General features: G+C 42.5%; 2 protein-coding genes across 3 annotated transcripts in view; both read left to right on the top strand.

Moving 5' to 3' along the window:
* Nucleotides 1-20,262, top strand: part of Taf13 (TATA-box binding protein associated factor 13) — a 126,138-nt gene that overhangs the window by 7,355 nt on the left and 98,521 nt on the right. The gene's annotated exons all lie outside the window — the stretch shown is intronic.
* Nucleotides 86-14,421, top strand: swi2 (Protein singed wings 2). Of its 2 annotated transcripts, none has more exons than XM_065491435.1 (8): nucleotides 86-424; nucleotides 6,115-6,362; nucleotides 8,272-8,481; nucleotides 9,040-9,386; nucleotides 10,001-10,159; nucleotides 10,247-10,357; nucleotides 12,674-12,765; nucleotides 13,974-14,421. In XM_065491435.1, exons 1-8 carry the CDS (start codon nucleotides 363-365, stop codon nucleotides 14,158-14,160), a joined length of 1,416 nt encoding a protein of 471 aa, XP_065347507.1. In that variant the 5' UTR covers nucleotides 86-362; the 3' UTR covers nucleotides 14,161-14,421. The 2 variants fall into 2 exon arrangements, with proteins under 2 accessions (XP_065347507.1, XP_065347508.1); XM_065491436.1 differs by having other exon boundaries at nucleotides 87-424; nucleotides 12,674-12,763; nucleotides 13,981-14,421.

The following is a 20,262-nucleotide window of genomic DNA, read 5'->3' as shown; positions in this document are numbered from 1 at the left end:
CCCGAAAACGAGTGCAGAAAGTACCCCTCTCTCCCGGCGCTGCGATTAACTAGCCGGCGATCTGATATATATCATTGCGTACACACTTGCGGACATTTTAGTTCGAGTGGGGCGTCCGCGAGCGAGCAGCGAGTTCGCTTCGGCGCGTGAGCCAACAGGAGCAACAGCACACACACACACACGTTCGGGACTGTCGATTGTGTCCAGCCGAGGAGCGTGTGCCTTCTAGCCGCAGGAGCAGCAGCCGTAGACGGCTGGGCAGCCGCAGCGATGACCACCAGCCGGCCCCCGGCGGGCCACAACCACCCCTGAGCGAAAGAGGGAAAACACCCCCGCGGCCGGCTCCCCCCGAGAGCAGGAAAATGGTCCAGTGGCAGCAGCAGGCACCCCTCTGGCGCCAAAAAGCACAACTTTTCTTCGCCCTGTGAGTGATATTTATGGAGCGAGTTTGTCTCTCACGACTTGGACTCTTTATGCGCGTTCATTCGTTCGCTGGTTGGAAGGCGAAGGCATTGATCGCGCGCGGCCACACATCATTCACCGGCCGCCCTGATTTATACTTTGCTCTCTTTGCGCGCTCGTTCTTTTGATTGTGCCGCCCGCTCGCGCGCAGATTGCGTCCGCCGATTATTTTTGGGAAAAATACGCGAGGCTGAATGCTGCTGGCGGGTATTCTCTCAGCCAGCCGCCGCGGAGAAAGGAAAATGAATGGGTTTTAATCACGCTCTCTCAAAAGTTTAACGAGCCTTTTTGCTTGCCATCAGGCCAAAAGCTGAACCAAAATCGGTGCGATTAGTCAAGGCTCAGGTCAGGGTAAGGAATTGTTCCAAACACACATAGACGGAGAGCACTCCGTGTTTTGCTCGAATCATTTGCGTGCATTTTTTTTTCCTTTAAATAATCTCCATTCCTTCTCAGTTTGACAAGCGTATTTTTTCGTATCGAATTACCCGCGGTTTAAGCGAAGATATTGATTGGATCTCTCTGGTGTTATTTATAAAAAAGACGTTTATTAATGCTTCATTTTGGTTTGATTCGGCTGTATTGGTTACATGTGAACCAAATCCTGATTTGTGCTCCGACTCAGAAAATTGTAATTTTTCTTGGGATTGGATGTCTAACAACTTATTGGAGAAATACATTGGGTCTTAAAAACAATTTTTGCTTGTTAAAAGAGTGTCATTTTGATAAAAAAAGACAAATAATTTTTAACTATCTTATCAGTTATAACAGTGCAATCAGGCTTGTTTTGACTAATTTTCACTTTATACTCGAATGAAAATGCTCTTGTTTTAGTTAAATAAATGCTGAAGAATAAATGTAAATAAGGCGCATTTGTTTTTTTTCATTTTCCTTATAGAAATCCATGGGAATTATTGAAGAATTTAAAAAAAAATTGATATGCACGCAATAAAGGAAGCAACACCTACCATTTGAAAAACTATCAAATATAAAAAAACAGTTTTCGGTATATTTTCAGTAAATGTAAACAGAAAAAATATAGGCTATTTTTTGTTAGCATTTTTGGCTAGGACATTAAAAACATTATGTAACAACGTGATATAGAAATTTTTGCAAGCAGATGTAATGCGAGATACAAGGTCAAAAGTCTCCCTTTCATCGAGATTTTCCTCTGCTGCGCAACTGCTTTGATGTTGGCGTGTGTGCACAGAGCGCGCGTAGCGTACCCTTGCACCCCAGCACATGCATACATGCACACTTTATATTTGGCGACGGTTAAAATTAAGGTCATCTCCGTGGCGAAACCGCGGCGTGAGTGCCGTGTGTGCAGACGCACAGACAAACAAACGTTATGAATATTCATGTTTGCACGGCGAGATAATCAAATTGAAAGGCAAAGCATGCCGAGCAAACGAATATCGCGGACTCACGTGAGTCGATTACGCGTCACCAATTTGCAGCCGCGCTTCCTCCCGAATTAGCAACAAGGCGATAAAGAAATTTGCCCTAGATTGCTGATCGGGGGCGTATCCCGTTCGGCTTTTTCTGCAATTATTCGCCAGCATCCGTTGCGCTGCAAACGCACGCGAGGCTAGCGAGATAACGCAAGTTTTGCAAATGAATAATTTATCGCGATTTATTACTTGGCATGCGAAGGCTAATTATACGTCGCCTCACTCTCAGCAGCAGAGCATATAATGTAATATATGCACTTAAAAGACAAACACAAAATTATCTGCGAGTGCTGACGTCACAAACACCGGCACTGTGCACTCCTTTATTGCTAGGCGCGGGCGAAAGAAAACATTGCCCTTGTGTGCACTGTCTCGCGTTTTTCTCTAAATTTTTTTACGGCTATCAAAGTAAACAATCACTTTTGTTTGTTCGCCCGGATTATGATATTTGCTTTTCATTCGCTGTCAATATTAGCGGCTCGAGAAAACTAGATTGCAATAAAAGTCGAATTATTTGCGTCTGAAGTGTCCGATATTGGCACTTTTCGGTGCTCAGTGGTGAAACTAGGCTTAAAAGTGACGCAATCCAATGGGAAAAAGTTGAAAGTATCGGTGGGATGCCTGATTTTCGACCTTCGCTCGGTGCATTTTATATCCAACGAGCCTAGCGGTAATTACGGTTCCCCCGTATTAGTCGTCGCAATTTTGGCCGTGCGCGCACACCCGCATGCCGAATTAGGAATTTAATTAATGTTTAATCTCATAAATATTCAACGCAGTCAATTATTTTGATTTATTCCTCGGAATCCGTGACCCAATTGCCCGCGCGCGCTTGAGAAGGATGGTCGCGCGCGCGCGAGATTTCGGAGAAAATTACAGTGTTCACTGGCGGCGCGTTATGCAAAAAACCTCCATCTGCCGTGTGTGTCAGTGATGAAAAGCGAGAGTTGCGACTCTCTATCATTATTACACACGCTGACATGAAGCATGTAGTAGTAGCAGAGGTTGCCACCTGCGCAAAAACACTCGGAGCTGCATTGTGACCGTCCTTGTGTCTAAAGAATCACACTCGGTCGTGTGTATGTTGCACCACTTTAAATGGAAAAAGCAGGCGGCGCCGCGAGTCGTTCCGAAGGTACACACACACACACATAGCGCCCTGCACGTCACAACAGCAAAAAGCACTTTTCTCGACTGCCCAAAGTGCGCGTATGAACAATGGAAAATCGCTCAAAATGAGACACAATGACTGGGGGAAGGTGCAAAATGCTTATTGTTCGTTTTTTGCGCTAATTGCTGTTTGAAAAGGTAAACGCTCGCTCGTTTCCATCGCCGTACTAAAAATGCTGATGCTATCTGTTTAAGGCAAAGTTGAAACAAATCGTAAAAAGTACTCTTAATATTTGCTAGACTGAGGTCGATACATTTTCAACAAGCATAGAAATATTTTCAAACGGTGTTTTGAAGCCAAATAATCGGTTTTAGATAACGGGTTTCTTAGTCGATTTCGGCGAGTTCTGAGGCATCATTTGCAGCCAATTTAACGACCACTTTTTATTGGAATACTAGCTAAGATAACGCCTAATTTTTAAGTTTTTTTAGAACTTTTAACTACTTGAAAATCTTATCTTGCATCAGAAATAGAGAGTTTGTATCTGATTAAAATACATTTTCATTTCGAATTAAAATCCTGGTCAATTTTTTATTAAATATTGCTGTGAATTCTCTAAATCAAGAATCAAAAATTAATTTTAATTTGTTCGATCAAATAACAGAGCCGTATACTGCAACAATTTTTTTCATATTCGTTTTTGATAAAAGGTTCGACCTCTAAAAACTAGAGCGGATATTACAGATTTTAAGAGCAGCGGAACTAATCAATCACAAAAGAAAGAAAAACACATTCAAGTGGACTGAATTTAATCAAATTTCATGCTGTAAGTTGATTCAATATCCAAAATATAGAATTATTAGCCTCGTCTGCTACAACTATTCCCATTAAAATTATAACTCTCTCGTTCCGTGCAAGATATAATTTCATTTATCAAATTTAGAAATGGTGGAATACGGTAAATTTCGTTTTTAATCTCCAGTTATCGAGAGGTTATCTCACAGACCTTGAATAAAACTCCTCGTAGTAAAATCTCGTTAGGAAATCATTTCATTCCAGCTTTTTACTAAAAAGAAAAATCACCCAATGCTAAAAAAATGCTGCGCAAAAGTGACTAGAGGAAAACACGCGTTTTTATACAGTGTGTGTTGCACAAATTGGCGGCTGACGTACGCAAAATGGCATAAAGCGTTTCAGCTTACAGCAGGCCGATCCGTCTTAATGATGTCAATTAATATTATTCCTCTCGTTCGGCGACCGTGCGTCCGCTCGAGTGCACGCTCAACTCTATCAAAGCGGGCAGGCGTGCGCGCGTGTGTATACTTTATTAGCGCGCCGGCTGCAATCAATCAAACCTGCTTCTTTTCGCACCTCCGTGCCTGCGCGCGGCACAAATTGTCCCCTTTTACGGCCGGATTTAATTCCCATTTTACGGTGCCAAACGGCTGTTTCTCGCACTTTCAAAACACACACACACACAGTCCGATTAAAGGCGCTCGGCTCGGCTCACCACCACAAATCCGGCACGCGTTGAATTATTCATAAACGCGGCAATTAAGCAGCACTTTAATCTTTGTGTACGTCTGGCGCGCCGACAACTCAATAAAAATGCTGCAATCCGCGGCCAAAATGTGCACAATTATGTATACTAGCTCGCGCGCGCCGAGAGGTTATGGGCGAGCCTGTTTTGCACGCCTGCATGACTCACTTGTCAGTTCGTATTCCGCCCCGCGAAGCTGCTGATTTAATGGATTTGTCTGGTCTCAATTAAAGAAATTAATTTGGTCACATCAACTTGTCAAAACAGCGCGTGCTGATAAAATCTCCAATTTTTCCTCCGTTTAGCGGCTCAAAGCGCCCCGAGTTAGTTTGCGTGCGCGCCTAGCAGCGAATTTGTACGCGAAAAAGACGACTTTGTCCGCGCTGGCACAATAAAGGTGAGCTGCAGGGAACGCGGCTCAGCCTTGGAACGCCAATTGCGCGGCGCGAATTTCAACATTCGCAAATATTTTTAACAGACTTTTGCACATAAGTCTGGGAAACAAGAGCGGACCAAAAGGTCGAGCGTATTTTCAAGGCGGTAAAAATGTTTTATTGACGGTTCCCCATATAGTATGCAGAATGCGCAATTCTTTGAGTAGGTTTGCTAAATCAGTTCTCAACCAATTAAGAAAAAGTTACGCTCGATATTGATGTCGTAAAAGCAAGCTTTTGTTATATATTGATTGAAAAATATCATGTGTTCGTATTACTCCTATCAACGTCAAACGTCAGCTAATAATTATGTTTTTTCCAAGTATAGAATTTGCTATAATATTGTCTGAGATTAATAAATAGCACAGGCTATTGAAAAGAAATGAGGCTGAAGAAAGCATGACGGAGAAGCACAAATTAATTCCGCCCTTGTGAAAGCAAGGGACATTATTTTTAATACTGAGATCCCAGAATTTTCTTTTGTTCAATATTTTGGAAGAAATACGATGTCAGCAAAAATTTCACGGAGACGCCGACGACGGAAAAAGCCACTGGGGAGGAAACCATTGAGAATGAGGTTCGGTCTTTTGATGATTTTTGTACGTTCCTCGAAAAGCACGAGTGAAAAAGTGTGATTCAAGCGGCGGCGTTTTGGAGCAAAGCTGCTTTTGCGTCTAAAGAAATTTCTCATTAGCGCAAGGTGCTGAATACATGGTGGATGTATCTCATTAACTCGTCTCGCGGGCGTAATAAGACGCATTTCGACGTGCACGGATTGTTCATGCCTGCCTGCTTGCCCGCCCTGCCAGCCTCCCCCGGAGCACACACATCCTTCCTAATTGCAAAAACAACTGTACGCGAGCACGTGACACCCGTCAAGTGCAAACCAAGGCTTGTCAGCTATTTTTAAATTTTGTTTTCTGCTTTTCCACCCGCGGAGCAACTAAACAAGTCCGCTGACATTGTTTCCATCAGCGCCCCGCGGCTTTTTCCAAAAATTCCCCTTTTTATGTGGTGCGGGGAGCTCATTTTTTTGCGGCTCGCAAAAGCCGATGGAATTAAAACAAATTAAAAAAACCAAAACTTCATTGTGGATCATTTTTTGCGTTGCAGGTTGCTGACGCTGCAGGCGGCGAGCACGCAGCCGGCCGAGGTGGGTTCTGCGGAGCAGGAGGTGGCACAGCACTGCCTCCGTGAGGGGCCGCGGCTCACCTGCGAGGGCCAACTGCCGGTCGCCCCCGGTCCCGATGTCGTCGACGTCCGCCTCAACGATTGGCCGGAAATAATCTTCGACCCGAGGCTGCTGGGCGCGAGCTTCGGGCACGTCAAGAACCTCTCGATTCACGGAGAGCCGAACACAAGTAATTCATATACCTTTTTCGGAATTAATATATTTATTTTGCTCCTTTCTGAGAACATTTTCTTTGAGACGCTTTGCAAAAACAGCGCCGTGCGCTATTTGGAGCGAGCTTCTTTTGCAGCATCTTTCATTTCTCTTAATTAATTATTTCCTAGTGTACACGTAGCAACACAAGCGTGCTGTTTAATGTGCATGCTGTACTCCCTCTCCATTTTTCATGCCTTTACAGTTATAACTCTGGCAATAAGCTTCTGGTACATAACGCTGATTTCACCGATTTTCCGCCCTAATAAAAGTTTCATCTGCCACTGACTGCTGTCGAGCTTGGAAAAATTCCCAGCTGCACGAGAATAGTGTCTACCACACAGCTCGCGTTCGAAGCGAAATTTTTACCCGAATATTTGGCATTTCCTTTTTGATCGTCTCACCGCGACGAGCCCCACTTAATTGACACGTCGCGATCGAGAGCAGGCAGATAGCGAGGCATAAGCCATAAATGTCTCAAGAGAAAGACACAATCTAAGAGTGGATTAAACGAGAGGTGAACACAATTTAACAGCAGGCACGTCGTGTCGAGCGCGCAAACAGCTCGTCCTTGCACCCTTTAGTTAGCTCCCCACTAGCCGTATGTGTGTGTGTGTGTGTGTGTGTGTGTGTGTGTGTGTGTGTGTGTGTGTGTGTGTGTGTTAGTGAGTGGAAGGCAATCAAAGCACCAATTGAACAACGTGGAAGAATGCAATTAAAAAAATGAGAAGCATTTGACGGAGCCTATTTTCTTGCAACAGCGGAGAACAGAGGCTGCGCGGCGGCGACGGCAGCTGCGGTCAAGGTTTAAAGGGGCTCGTAGCCGAATGGCAGCTGCATGTGAACTTTAAATCACGTTATATTTTAATTAAACGCAAACGCCCACGGCGTGAACGGACGGCCTCGAATAGGTAGCAGCGCAGCCAGCTCGTGTATACACACAGGGCTCAGCGTTTCCCGTCCGCTTGCGCCCCGGGGCCCCAGTTCTATTTGGTGCAGCGTGATTTTCGTGCGCTCTGGCTCGGCTCCCTCGTGTAGTGGGTGCCAAGCTAACTCACCTGTGGCCCGCAACGCCCACTCGAGGGAGTAGAAACCACAGTTTGCCTTTATTTTTGCGTAATAATTGCTTAACAGCTGCTGCTCCTGCACATATTACACTTTTTTCGTGACGCCGTGAGCTTTTTGCAAGAAGTTCCTGTCGGCTTTCTTTTAATTACTTTTTACCGCGGTGCAAAATTTCCTTCAGCGAGTAGAAAAGTTTCTTGAATTTCATTTAATTTTCACGTCCTGTGATAGTTGGAACAGTTAAAACCAGAAAGTAGCGAGGAAATTGAATAAGTTGGTGCATATGTTTGTTATAGCCGGAGTTCTAGAAAATCATGCAAATTTCGCGCTGATTTTATGTAGTTTTCTATAAAGTTCATTGAATTACTCGAAGGGAAAATTTATGAGCCATGATCAAAATAATTAAAGTCCTTTACTTAGCTAACTTGGCAAGGTAGTTAAAAATCTACTTTAATTAATTTATGGTGCATGAAAATATTTTTCCATTTTTTTTTGTCAGACGGAGACGAAATGTTGTCAAGGCTAATAAAAGGCATTCAAACAATGGGAAGATTGAGAGGAGGAAATAAATGATCGATTTCTTCATGCTACATCCACCCCTTTGCCAAAAACTTCCTTCAAACGAACCATCCACTCGGGCATTGTAAAATAAACTTCTGTTGCAAAAACCGTGCTCAATTTCCTGCCCACACGGTAGGGGGTCTTGGCCGATTCCATCATCATTATTATTATTATTATCACCCATTCCGTTTGACTGGCGCGTCGGATTATTATTTATCGAGGAAAGCAGCTCTGAACTCGTTGGCGCGTGCATGTTGCAGTCCGCCGCTTCACCCACGTTTTCCCCGCCGGGCTGGGCCTGCAAATGCTGAATATTTCGCATCTCGGTCTGGTCAGCCTGGAGCCGGCAGGCCTTTTCGACTACCTGGCCGCCTCGCTCACCGTGCTTGACGTTTCGCACAACCAGCTGCACTACCTCGCACACACCACCCTCACTCCGCTGCTCAACCTGAGGCTCGCCTATTTCGAAGGTAAACAAACAAACCTGAAATGAGGACAAAGTTTCATTTCAGTTACAGCTTAGTATAGATTAATATCCAACCGTTTCAAATAAACGAAAAAATTTTAAACAAATTTTACATCTAACATTTCTTACAAAAAAATCGAAGGCAAATTTGGAGAGAAGGGAGGAAGGGAGAGTTGAAAGAATGAAATCATTAATATTGCGAATATTTTCCCTTTTTTCCTCCTCATCTTACTTAAGTTCTTCTTTTTAATGTAAATTATACAGACCAGAGAGATTAGCTTCTTTTGAGCTCATCCGATACCTTTAAAATAATATTTTTACCCTAAATTGAACAAAACGGCATTTCTGGCCATCAAATATTTTGCACTTTAAATTTTATAATAACAATATCTTGTTAAGCTGAATTTTTTATACTTAAATTTTATACTTAAATCCCCTAATATCACTTTTAATCAAAGTTGTTTCACATTCGGTTTTAATTCAAAATCATCTAGTATTTTTAAGATGTAAAACATGAAAAATATCTTTATCTGTAAAGAAAAAATGTATTTTCCGTGCTCAGGGAACCCCTGGAAGTGCACTCTGGAGCTGTCATGGCTGCTGAACGCGTCTCAGACGTCCCTGCTGACCGACCTTTCCACCTGGGAGTGCGGTCCATCGTACCAGGGCAAATCCGTGCTGCCCGTGTTGCAGATGCAGCGCACCTTGAGCTCGCAGTGCCCCAGCAAGACGCCGTACAACTGCAGTTGCACCCTGACCAACGTGGTGCCGGCCATGAAACCCGGCGGCGGCGTCCTCTCAGATCAGCTCTTCCCAGTCATCACGGTCAACTGCACCGCCAGAGGCCTGTACAGGGCGCCACCCTACCTCCCAGCCAACACAACCACGCTCATCCTCTCAAAAAATATGGTCAGTCACGTGAAAATCCATTTCCTGCAAATCAAATGTCAAAGAATGCCATTTTTCTAGAGGTTTCTCTCACAATCAGACTGTGTAGCTTAAATCAGTTGTGTTTTGAATATTTTATTTTAAATTTATTTCCATAAGTTTTTTATGTGATTATAAGTTTTTAATAATTGAAAGAAGGAGTGGGTGCGTGAGAGTGACATAAAAAGAGACGGAAAAAATAATTTGTCACAAACAACGCTTGCTTTTTCGCTCCTGACTCTCGATGGCACATTTTAACTTAATTATAAACCAGCCACACGCGCGCGCCTGATGAGGATTTTGACAGTTTTTGTCTTGTCATGTTTCGCTTCGTGTACAGAACATTCCTCTCGCGCGCGTCAGCCAGTTACATTGAAATTTATTTTTCGCGAGAGCAGCCTTGATGGCTGCTAACACGCAAAGTAAACTACTGCATGTATGTGTTGTTATACGAACGCGCAGCTTTTTACAATCTGATTTGTCCGAGACATTAATATTCAATTAATCTCATTGTTTTCCTACGAGCATTCACCTTGACTGATTCCCAGTATGCACATGAGCGGGGTCACCTTGTTTTCCTACCATTTGGTTCGCAGATCTCGGACGTGCGGCCACTGGCCATGAACCCCTACTACCGGCAGGTGAAAGACGTCTATCTGGACAGCAACCAAATCCGCAGCATCGCCACCCTCGAGGGTACAGACTGGCTCACCACCTGCCGCGTCTTCAGCTTAAGAAACAACTTTCTCTCGCAGGTATACAAAATAATCTCCTTTTATTACTTTTCTCGGAAATTTCCGTGCCCTGCAAATTCTCAAAGGAGATAAATCTTTTCCTGGTAGATTCCTGTGTACGCCATCACCAATGGATTGGGCAAGAATAAAAATTTGGCCCAGCTTTTCCTCGGCAACAACCCCTGGGTATGCGACTGCATGTTCACGCCTGGGTTTCAGGTTTGTACAGCTTTTTTTCCTCATAAAACTTTTGCCGTTTTCCCTATGTTATAATTCACAACTGGATATCACTTTAATTTTGAAAATAACCTTTCAATTTTGAGTCATTAAAAGAAAATTTGCAGTAAAATTTTGCAACTACCAGCACGTTGGCTTGAATTATTGAGGGCATGCTATGCTTGCATTTACAATGTGCGTACCTAAGCGATGTTTGCAGGTCGAGTGAGGGCCGATATGCGCCTACGGTTGACGCTCTATCATTGCAGTGACGAGTCCAGTTGGATTTGGGAGGATTGCGCAAGCTTTCAGACTCGCTACTTGCTGGTTCGCACCTTCCCAGCATGTGTGAATCAATTTCACGAAACAAACGTCTGTCGTTTCAATAAAAGACACTGGTGCGGGGGCAATAACACGAGTTGGTCCATTTCTGGATTGGGCTTCCTCCAATGAGGCCCGTGCGACCTTGTTAAGTCACGCATCTCGAAAGGGGTGAACCAAATAAAAAAAATTAATGAGCAAAACAAATACTAGCTTTAGAAATGAATTAAAAAATTTTATTTGATTTTTCGAAACCAAAACAAGGATTTTTCCATTTTCAAAAACTTTTAACTAGAAATTTGCGAGAATGTGAAATGAGAAACTCTGTTTGTATGTATAGCGTATAGCACAGCTACTTCGTTTTTGCACATTTGTAAGGTGGTGCGCAGGAAAGAAAAAGTGTTTCCTCTCCAAACTGTAGCAGTGGCTGACTTTTAGTGTAAATGAGCAGAGTAACTCCTAGTCAAAAGTACGATTACCAAGGTGCAGCGGGCAGCATCAAAAGGCCCATTTCTGTGCAGTTTCGCCAAGACACTACATCATTCTGCAATCCCCAGCAGCACTGTAGAAGTTTATTCGCTACTTATTCGGGGGCGCAACCGGAAAAGGGCAGAATTTCCATTTTCGACACACGCACGCACCGGCGGGAGGAGGCGCGCGCGCTGTTAACTTTTACGAGGCCACTTTCCAACAATCGCCATATTTACTTGTGTGCGTCTGGCGAGCGCAACTGAATCTCGCGAGCCATGCAAAAGCACTTACTAACTCTCTTCTTCCCCATTGTTTCCATAATATTCTAGTAGCCATTCTTCCGATGGATACTTCCTAATCCGCAGCTCTGCTTCCACTCTCTGCGGCCGCCGCAGCCGCTTCTGGCTTTGCTCTCTCTGCTATTCCCCGCACGCCCGCTTCCTTATCCCACCCGACCGACCCGAAGAAAGACTCAACTCTCGCGCCTCTCGTGTCATGATGTTTCTATCCACAAATTAAATTTTGCTGTTAATAAACGGAAGCACGCCAACTTTTGTCCGAAAAAGAGATCTTTCCTGTTCCATGCAAGTGTCTCGGGCGGGCGTGCCCGCGCTCGCCGACAAAAGGCAGAGAACATAATAATAGTGATAAATGGCCTGTGCCACGGCCACACAACAAGCTATAATGACGCCACAAGGAAATGGATTAAGGCGGAATAAGGGCACATCACAAAAAGTTTATAGGCTTTCGTTTGACGCAAGAGATTTTGTTCATTTTCCAACCCGAAAGCCGTCTAAGCGCTAACCCCGAAATAATCCACCCCATTATGTTCTGGAATCCTCGAAATGCAATGTATCTCTGTCTGGGAGCCGCAAATGTATTTATTTCTTCTAGAGCAATTCGAAATTATGAAGAAAACGAGTAAAGTGCCGTATAATTCAATAACGTTAGGCACGCAGGGCGAAAACTACATCAATGACTGTGGGTGTAAAACTCTAAATCTGACTCACCGATATCGAAAAAGTGACAAAACGCCAGCGCCATTAAATACGATGGAGGAACCGCCACATTGGTTTATCTGGTACCAACTTTGTGTGTTGCGCAACACACAAAAACACTTAGTTGTGACTTTAGCATGATGCACAGCACTAAAGTCGCTCCGCAAACAGGCAAAAAGTTTTTTGCTAGACAATTCAAGGTGGTGTTTCCGTCAGTTCTTCCTCTCCCGCTTTACTCATCATTATTATAAGCCATTTTGTATTGCTGCAAAAATACGAGAGTAGCAAAAAACGTAAAATAAAAACTGAAACCAAATTCCTCATTTTTTTTAATAACAAGATACCAGCTACAATTAGTTGTGCTCTTTATCCCGCCTTTAAGTTGATTTTTGTGTACTAATTAATGCAAAAAATTATTACTTTGCTACTCGCTCCACTGTGGTTTTATTTCGTTAAAATCTTATGAATCAAAATCTACCTTATCACACATTTTTGTAATAGAAACCTGATTTGTCCCTTCTTGTTGCAGGACCTCCTGGCGCAATACCAATCGGTGATAAAGGACGCGGGCGACATCAGATGCGCGCTGAGGGAAGGAGACGAGAACTCGCTGCAGCCAGTAAGTACAGAGCTTGCACTCCTAGTTTAAGGCACGGCCTTTTCTCCTTTATTATAATACTTCTCGGATCTCCTGTGCATTTTTTGCGCAGCAAGCGTCTTTTGACAAGTTTTTGTCGGCGTGGCGGGAAAGAGCAGAGCAGGGAACGCCGCCGCTCGAAGATTATTGATGGAGCAAAGTATGGTCTTTTGTCACTGTCACTAGCAATTTATTTGAAAGTTTTGAAAGCTAGTGCGACCAAAGATTTGCCACCGCCACTGCCGCTTATCAAGCTGCAAGCCATTTTTCTGCAAAAACGCCGCCATATTGGAACAATAGCGATGCATATGTTTGAGAACCTATTAATTTCCTTCCTGTCGTAGCCTCTGAAAGCAGATGCTTGAAAGAGGTTAATATCACGGAACATTTCTACCTCGTTTAGATTTTTTCCTGATTTCAAAATGGGGGACAGAAAAAGGCCTGATCGAGGAATGGACAAATTTTCCTTTGTTTTCGGAGGAAAATTTGTTAAGTGCGGTCAAAGGAATCATGAGTAAAAGAAGCGGAACTCCCATTTATTTATAGGAAACTCTAAATTGGTTTTTATCATACGCTTGGGAAGAAATGATCACACTGGATTCCTATTGCCTGTATTTACATGAGCCAAATTCAACAGATGAAACTTCTCGATTCAGCATTTTAACGTTTCTAGTAATTTTTTAGCCTTGAATAAACAGCAAAACGTTTCAAAATTGAATTAATGTAGAATATATGATGAGATGAATCGATCAATGGGTATTTTTAGTATTTAAAAAAAATGCTAAAGAGTTTGTTCTGGGCTCCGTTTATTTTAGGACATATAATTGTATATAAAAACCGCACATATCCTGAAAGCTGATGAAATTTACATTTGTTTTTTATTTTCCAAAAAAACGTTACATTTCTTGTAGTTTTTATTTATCCACAAAAATAAATTCTTTAAAAATGTTTAACTCATGCTGTTTTTTTAACATTCCTTAGTGATTACTTGTTCATCCACTGAAAATAAAAATTGAATGATAATATTCTAAGATGAAATATCGTCTTTATTGAAACGAAGCTTGCTTGAATTTCCCATTTAAAACAATTAAATAATTGAAAGTAACCAAGCTAAATAAATTCAAAATAGTGTTCGGTAGACCTTTTTCCTCAGTGCCAAGTGGTAATTTGCATAATGTGTGCTTCTTTATGTTCCGCAGATTCGGCATCTTTCGCGCAGTTTGCTTTGCCAGGAGCCGAAGGGCGGACTTTCAGGGCTGGACATCTTGAACGTCTCGCTGGCGCTGTGCATCATGCTGGTGCTGGGCAAACTGGCTTACGACTACTGGTCTTTCAAGACCTCTGGCAGGCTACCCTGGTTGGTCGCCAAAATGCCGTGAAAAACTATTTCATAAACTATTGTTGTGTTTTTACGAAAGGAGAAGAAGACGACGAAGGAAACAGTGCTGTGCGCAAAGTATTTACTTAAGTGTGTAAAAATTGTTAAGAGAAAGGGTCATTTTTTATTTTCAATCCATATGTGTGTACATAATGTAGTCATGAAACTGCTGATGTAATGTTGGTGTATGTAGTTTCTTTAATTTATACATGTACTGAGCAGATGATGTAAAAAAGAATGAAAAATCTTCAAAACAAACAAACAGTGCGTATCAAAATATCACCCAACTCGCTGGACTGTCGCCAAATGGGAGCGAACAGGAACGCGCGATTTGCGGACAGGAAAACGCTGCTTATGCCGCCGAGTTTATAGATTTCCGAGGTTTTTCAACTCGCTCCCCAACCTAGATGCATACAAGATTTCAAGCAATTCCTTTCGTTGGAAAATTCCATTTGAAACATTTTTTCGCAGCCGGCTTCATTGAAAAGAAGCCAGCACAGAACACAACGTCTCAATTTGGCGAGGTTTTGATTGCCTTTTCACATTTCACACTTGGTTTGGCCCCAATTTCGGTCGTTAGCGCCGCAGGAAGTTTTAATTTGCCAGAGCACCGAAAAAATTTCACCTGCCAAACATTCTGCGGTCGCAAATGAAAAGAGCTGATTTTTGTCCCGGCACCGAGCGAGCTGCCGCCACTGGATTTCGACATCTCTTGCAAAGTCATTGATGCTTGCCAACCACTGGAGGGTAAAATATTGAAATGGCAAAAACACAACAGTCTCTCGCAGCACACGCTATACACGATACATGCATACATACACAAGGCGGCGCATATAAAAAGCAAGTGCACACATATATACACACACACACGCCACAGACAGCGGGAATTGCAGTGAGCTCTCTTCCCCACTTTTGATCACTCGAGGGTTTGATTTGATACTTTTCAGCTGCAAAACGAGAGGTTGGCTGGGTCGCCGAGCGAAAATTTGTCGGGTGTGCACTCGCAAATCAGAGAGCAATCGCCTCCGCCTCCGTTGCCGCGCGCGTTATCAACGACCCGCCGCCCTAAATTTAGTGCAAAGAGAGAGAAAAGAAGAGCGTGGGCGTTTGAATGCAAAGTGAGTCAGCACAAATCGCGGCAGGGAGAGAGAGAAAGAGCAAGACAGATTGTTATTCTCTCGCGAAAAAAAGCACCGAGTGTAATAATGAACAGCGGGGATTCGCGTCGGCTGCTTTAGCGCGCGACCACCGAGAGCTCGGCGCGCGCGGCATTCATAATTTACTCCGCACTAGTGTGTCTCGCACCTTATTTTCTTGTCACGCTTTTTGTAACCCTAGATGGTATTGTGTGCGCAAAAATAAATTATGAACGAGTTTGGTGGGTTCATGTACAACACGTTGTTGCTGCTCCAGGCATAAATCTGTGTGTATTATATGTAGTGGAGCAAGAGTCAAATTAGTCCGGGGCACAAAGAGAAAAAACACCGTAACTTTTACATTTTAGAAGCAGCTTGGAAAGTATAACATAACCGTTTTATGCTGCCCTGACCTGTGAAAAGGGGGAAGGTCAAAGGAAGAAATTGAGAAGATGCAGCTCTGTTATATGTCATTGACATAAATTGTGGAAATTAAACTAAAAATACACATCTCCCCTTTTTACAGACTTTAAATCCAACTAGGGCATTTAAATGTTTCTAGAAACTGATTCGGTTTTTTGAAGAAATACTTCTACATTTCAATGCTAAATTTTCAAGGTTATCAGTGATGAAAATATCATTTTTTGAGTTTAATTTTTAGGACTAAAATTATACGAATGGATCACGTTTGTGTGAATAATAATTCATTAAACAAATAGTGCAGCAAATAGAGTAAAATCTGAACGATCATTTCAAACATAAGAATATTTTTAATGAGGAATGAGTGTTTTGATAATACTTTGAGTGATTTTCTCCCCTAAAATTTAATTCTGCGCTTTTCTTGACGGATAATCAAGCCACTTAAAGATAAATTTATTTATTTTAAAAACACCGGAAAAGGAACTAACTATCTGAAAAGAATTGAACTGTTTTATTTTAAAGAAACGCTAAATTGGAACTTAAAACAGTTGCATTTTAATATTCCTTCTCACTTTTCATGTCAAAATTTGCGGGAATAATTTATTTTCGTAATTTTTTAGGTCAAAAAGTTGAAAAGAAAAATGTAAAGTACCGCAGAAAAAAATTGGTCTCCGTTAAGCACTATAAAAATTCACTTTTAAAATCATTAGCCCCCGTCAAAAATGATTAGCCATCGGCCCAAAAATCAGATGCCATCTAAAATACGCGGCTGAGATCTCTAATAAAAATTAGTAAAAATCCGACATTTCTAGAAACATCGTTCTGTAAAATTAGTCAATTTTTTTGTTTTTGTTGGATGAGATTTTTAAACAAAAGAGTAACTCTGAACTTTAGAGAGGCGATTTTTTCTAAAAACAATATTTAAGCAATGGGTAGGTTTAGAATGTTTTCGAGATTTTAGTGTGGTGCACATGGTTTTGAATGGTTTCATATAGTTTCATGACGATAGGAAGCTCATAATCAGAAAAATATAGATGGTCAAAACTCAAAACTGCACAACCCTAACAACCAACACAAGTTCCTTCATAAGTTTATTTTGGAACACGCATTGTGCATTTTGAAAAGCACGTATAGATACAGATGGTAAAGGTTGGTTTTAGCACTTGAACTACAGGTCTCATCTGCGCTGCGCCGCCAGCAAATTTCGGGTCAGGTGGCCATCCACTAGCCACCGCGATTTTGGCATGCTAAAATTTTTATTGTTCCCAAAGATTTGTTGGTTTCCAGCCCTATGTTGGTTCAGCTTAAATTGCGTGATGCACGTTCATTTTCCTTTGTTAAAAGAAGGTCAAGAATTTAGCACCATCTGATTTCCACCCCAGTGGAGGTAAATTTCATTCAAAATAGAATTGAAAAAAATAGAATGACTTGTATTACATTAATCCTTTGAAAGAAACTGATTGAATATTAGAATATTGTTATCGGATCTATATAGAAAAGTGAGAGCTGGATAACGCTGAGAAATCAAATCTCTCGGCCAATTAGACAGAAATAGTGCGTTCGCTGCGAAACCTCATGATTGGAAACTGATCTGCTGAACAATCAGCGATAGAAGCGAAAAAGATGAAGACGCTCATGTAACGTCGAGAGTTAATTTGAACCTGTGCCGCTTCATCAGCGAGTGCTTCGCGTTTCTTTCCCAGAAATTTTTTCCCACCCACATTTGCAGTGCTGGGAGCAAACTTGGCTAGTTTTTACAGTGGCACATAAATTCGAAGCGCAATAGTTGTAAGCATCTCGTTTACGGCGCGGACATTTCCTATAACTTCAGCTCGTGTGACGACCTCTGAAATTCGCAGAGCTCGCTCGCTCACTCGCTCAGTTCGCTCGCGGGAGACGACACATGTATGGTGTTTGCACAAGTCGGAGTTAAACTTAAGGTGAACGTGCGCACACGCTAATAAAAACTTCAAACTGCCAGGGCACACGCGGAAAGTGAATAGGCGCTTAACAAAGCGCGCTCGCGCCGGAGCAGAGGAATAAACGAAGGTTTTGCGCGTTGCCGGCAGGTAAATCGGCCTCTTTATGTAATTTGCCGCTCAAAGAAAAATTGTGAACCCAATTGCACACATCCAGCCCTCGTTCGTCGGTTCCGCGCGGCGCATTCAGCAGCCGCAGCCAACCCGCCGCCGACGGGGCAAACGTGTGCCAGCGATATTATGGTCCATTGTGAGAGTGTGTGCTCGAACTTGAGTGGAGTGCCTAGTTATGCATTAAAGCAGGCTTCATTGCAGGCACTACGCAATTTTCCATCATGGACTTGAAACCTTTGTTGAGCTTTGACCTATTCAAAATATTTGAATAAAATTTTAAACAGCATTCAAAAGTGGAAACATCCCGTAAACAGGCTTTCCGTAAAGTAATAAATCAACTCCCGCAAGATTGCCCAAGCAAAATTACCACTCGCCTTAAAATCTCCGAGAATTTCACGCGAAAATTGTCAATAGAACCAAATCATAAAACTATTTTATAATGAAATTACATTGATAGTCAAATTCTGTCGCTTTTGGGGAGACCTCTACGTCAGCGAAGTAATTTTTACTGAACCCCTGCTGTTTTGAGGGCAAAATAATGTCCTGCTGTGATCTGGTGGAAACGCAATAGAACCCCACTCAAACGGGAAAATATTTCATTTCTTTGGATTACATATCAAGCAGGGTGCAATTGATCTAAATTAAATTACATCATTACAGAGCAAAAGTTCATTAGTGAACCAAAAGAGGTAGTAGCAATGGTCACCATTATTCTGGCTTCACGCCGAACGACAGCCTTGGGGGAAGTTATGTTTTCCATAAGTGGCACATCGATTGACATAACAAATGCAAACATTTAGAGTGAAAATATTGCTGAGTGGGTAAACACGAGGGTATTCAGCACACATATTCCTGTATTCCATTCGGCTAACAGAATATCTAAGCTCGAAATTAATCTCTACAATAAAAATAAAAAATATATTGGTTGGATGAAAATCAAATAATAGGCTCATTTTCTTTCACATTTATCAAGAATGAAGTTTTAATAAAAAAAACTGTTTGTTTCCAATTCAAAGTTCAATGCTAAAGGCGGGTCGATGAGTTAAAGCCAAAATATGTATTTAAATAACGATAAGAATTTTGCAAGTGGCCGCAAAGTGTTTGTGCTTTTCAAATAAAGAGCTTTTCCACCTTACCCCAACAAGAAATTTATATTTTAAATTCTAGCTTGATAATTTCTCCATCACAAGTCATACGCCGTTGAATAGATCTCTGCCGTGAACAAATGGTCAAGCGTAGTAAATTTGGCAAAATTTTACTGGCCTGGGCTCACTTCGGCTTTGTTCACCTTGACAGGGTGCTTTAATAATGTATTTATGACTAATTGTGAGAGTAAAATCAATTAAATATAAATTTTAATTATGATTTATAATGGTTGGGCCCTGTTTTGATAATTGCATTTTGTAGAATCTGGTTATTCGAACAATTAACCCCAGTATTTTTCAATTCAAGGTAATCACACACTTATTTTATTTGCCAATGGCACAATGTAGAAGCAAAAACTTGGACCAAAATTTCATCAAGAGGAGTGAATGTAGGACGTCAAAAAGCAACAGCCTGAAGACATTGGTCTGACGTGCCTCTCTGGAGCGTCTTTTAGCGAAGCCTCTGCAAATAATGTGTTTGAATTTTTTGTCATTGATGATATTATGGTTTTTACTTGTGCTATGTGTACAGTCTGGTTTTGTGAATAAATTTCATTCAGACTAAAAAAATATATCAACCGTCTGAGATTTATGCTACAGTTTGCCGGCAGACTAAATTTGATTAGCAAGTCAAATGAAAGGATTTCGCGCCTGAAATCTAAAGTGTAACCGGATTATTTAATATTCCAGATTTACCTCACACTCGATGAAGCAGTCGCGGATATGAACATTCGCAACTCGAAGAAAATCAATGCACCATTTGCTTAGAATACTCAGAATCATCGTCGTTTTCTTTAAAAGCTTTTTAATGTATGCACGCTGCGATTGTGTAAGAATCACTTGTTCCGCCTTTCCAACAGATTTGCTGGAAATTCCCGATTTGAATTTCATCTGAAATTATTCGCATCCCTCGAAACTGCTCGGGTGCAGAGGGTCGAAAACGTCACCGATGCCTGCGAGCGGAACAGAGGCAGGAATAACTTTTGCACGAATTTTGAAATTCACGGTGGCAGCGCCTCGGGCGTCGAAGGAGGCTGAAATTTCCTGTGCTCCGTCGGGCCGATTAGCCCCTTTTACGGGGAGGAAACGGCGTCGGCCGGCCGAGAGAGAGAGTTGGATGGAGCGCGGCGTAACGAAGTGTGTATCGGGAGAAAGAGGCGGTCGGAGGCGGCGGGCGGGGGGCGGCAAGGCAGGCAGCAGCACTTGTGGCGGCGGCGGCGGCGGCAGAGAGCGGGCGGGCGGGTGGATCGATGAGGCGAGGCGCGCACCACCCCTGCCTGCCTGCCTGCTTGCCGCCCCGCCGGCCGAC

This window comes from Cloeon dipterum, chromosome 4 (genome assembly GCF_949628265.1).
Source record: "Cloeon dipterum chromosome 4, ieCloDipt1.1, whole genome shotgun sequence".
Lineage (NCBI taxonomy): Eukaryota > Metazoa > Arthropoda > Insecta > Ephemeroptera > Baetidae > Cloeon > Cloeon dipterum.
Note: the sequence above shows the minus strand (reverse complement) of the source record. Positions and strands in the feature narration are given on the sequence as shown.

Coding starts and splice junctions, on each gene's coding strand:
- swi2 (XM_065491435.1), top strand. CDS start 363: ATGGTCCAGTGGCAGCAGCAGGCACCCCTCTGGCGCCAAAAAGCACAA. Junction 9,387..10,000: donor TCATCCTCTCAAAAAATATG/GTCAGTCACGTG, acceptor TTTGGTTCGCAG/ATCTCGGACGTGCGGCCACT. Junction 10,160..10,246: donor GAAACAACTTTCTCTCGCAG/GTATACAAAATA, acceptor TTTTCCTGGTAG/ATTCCTGTGTACGCCATCAC.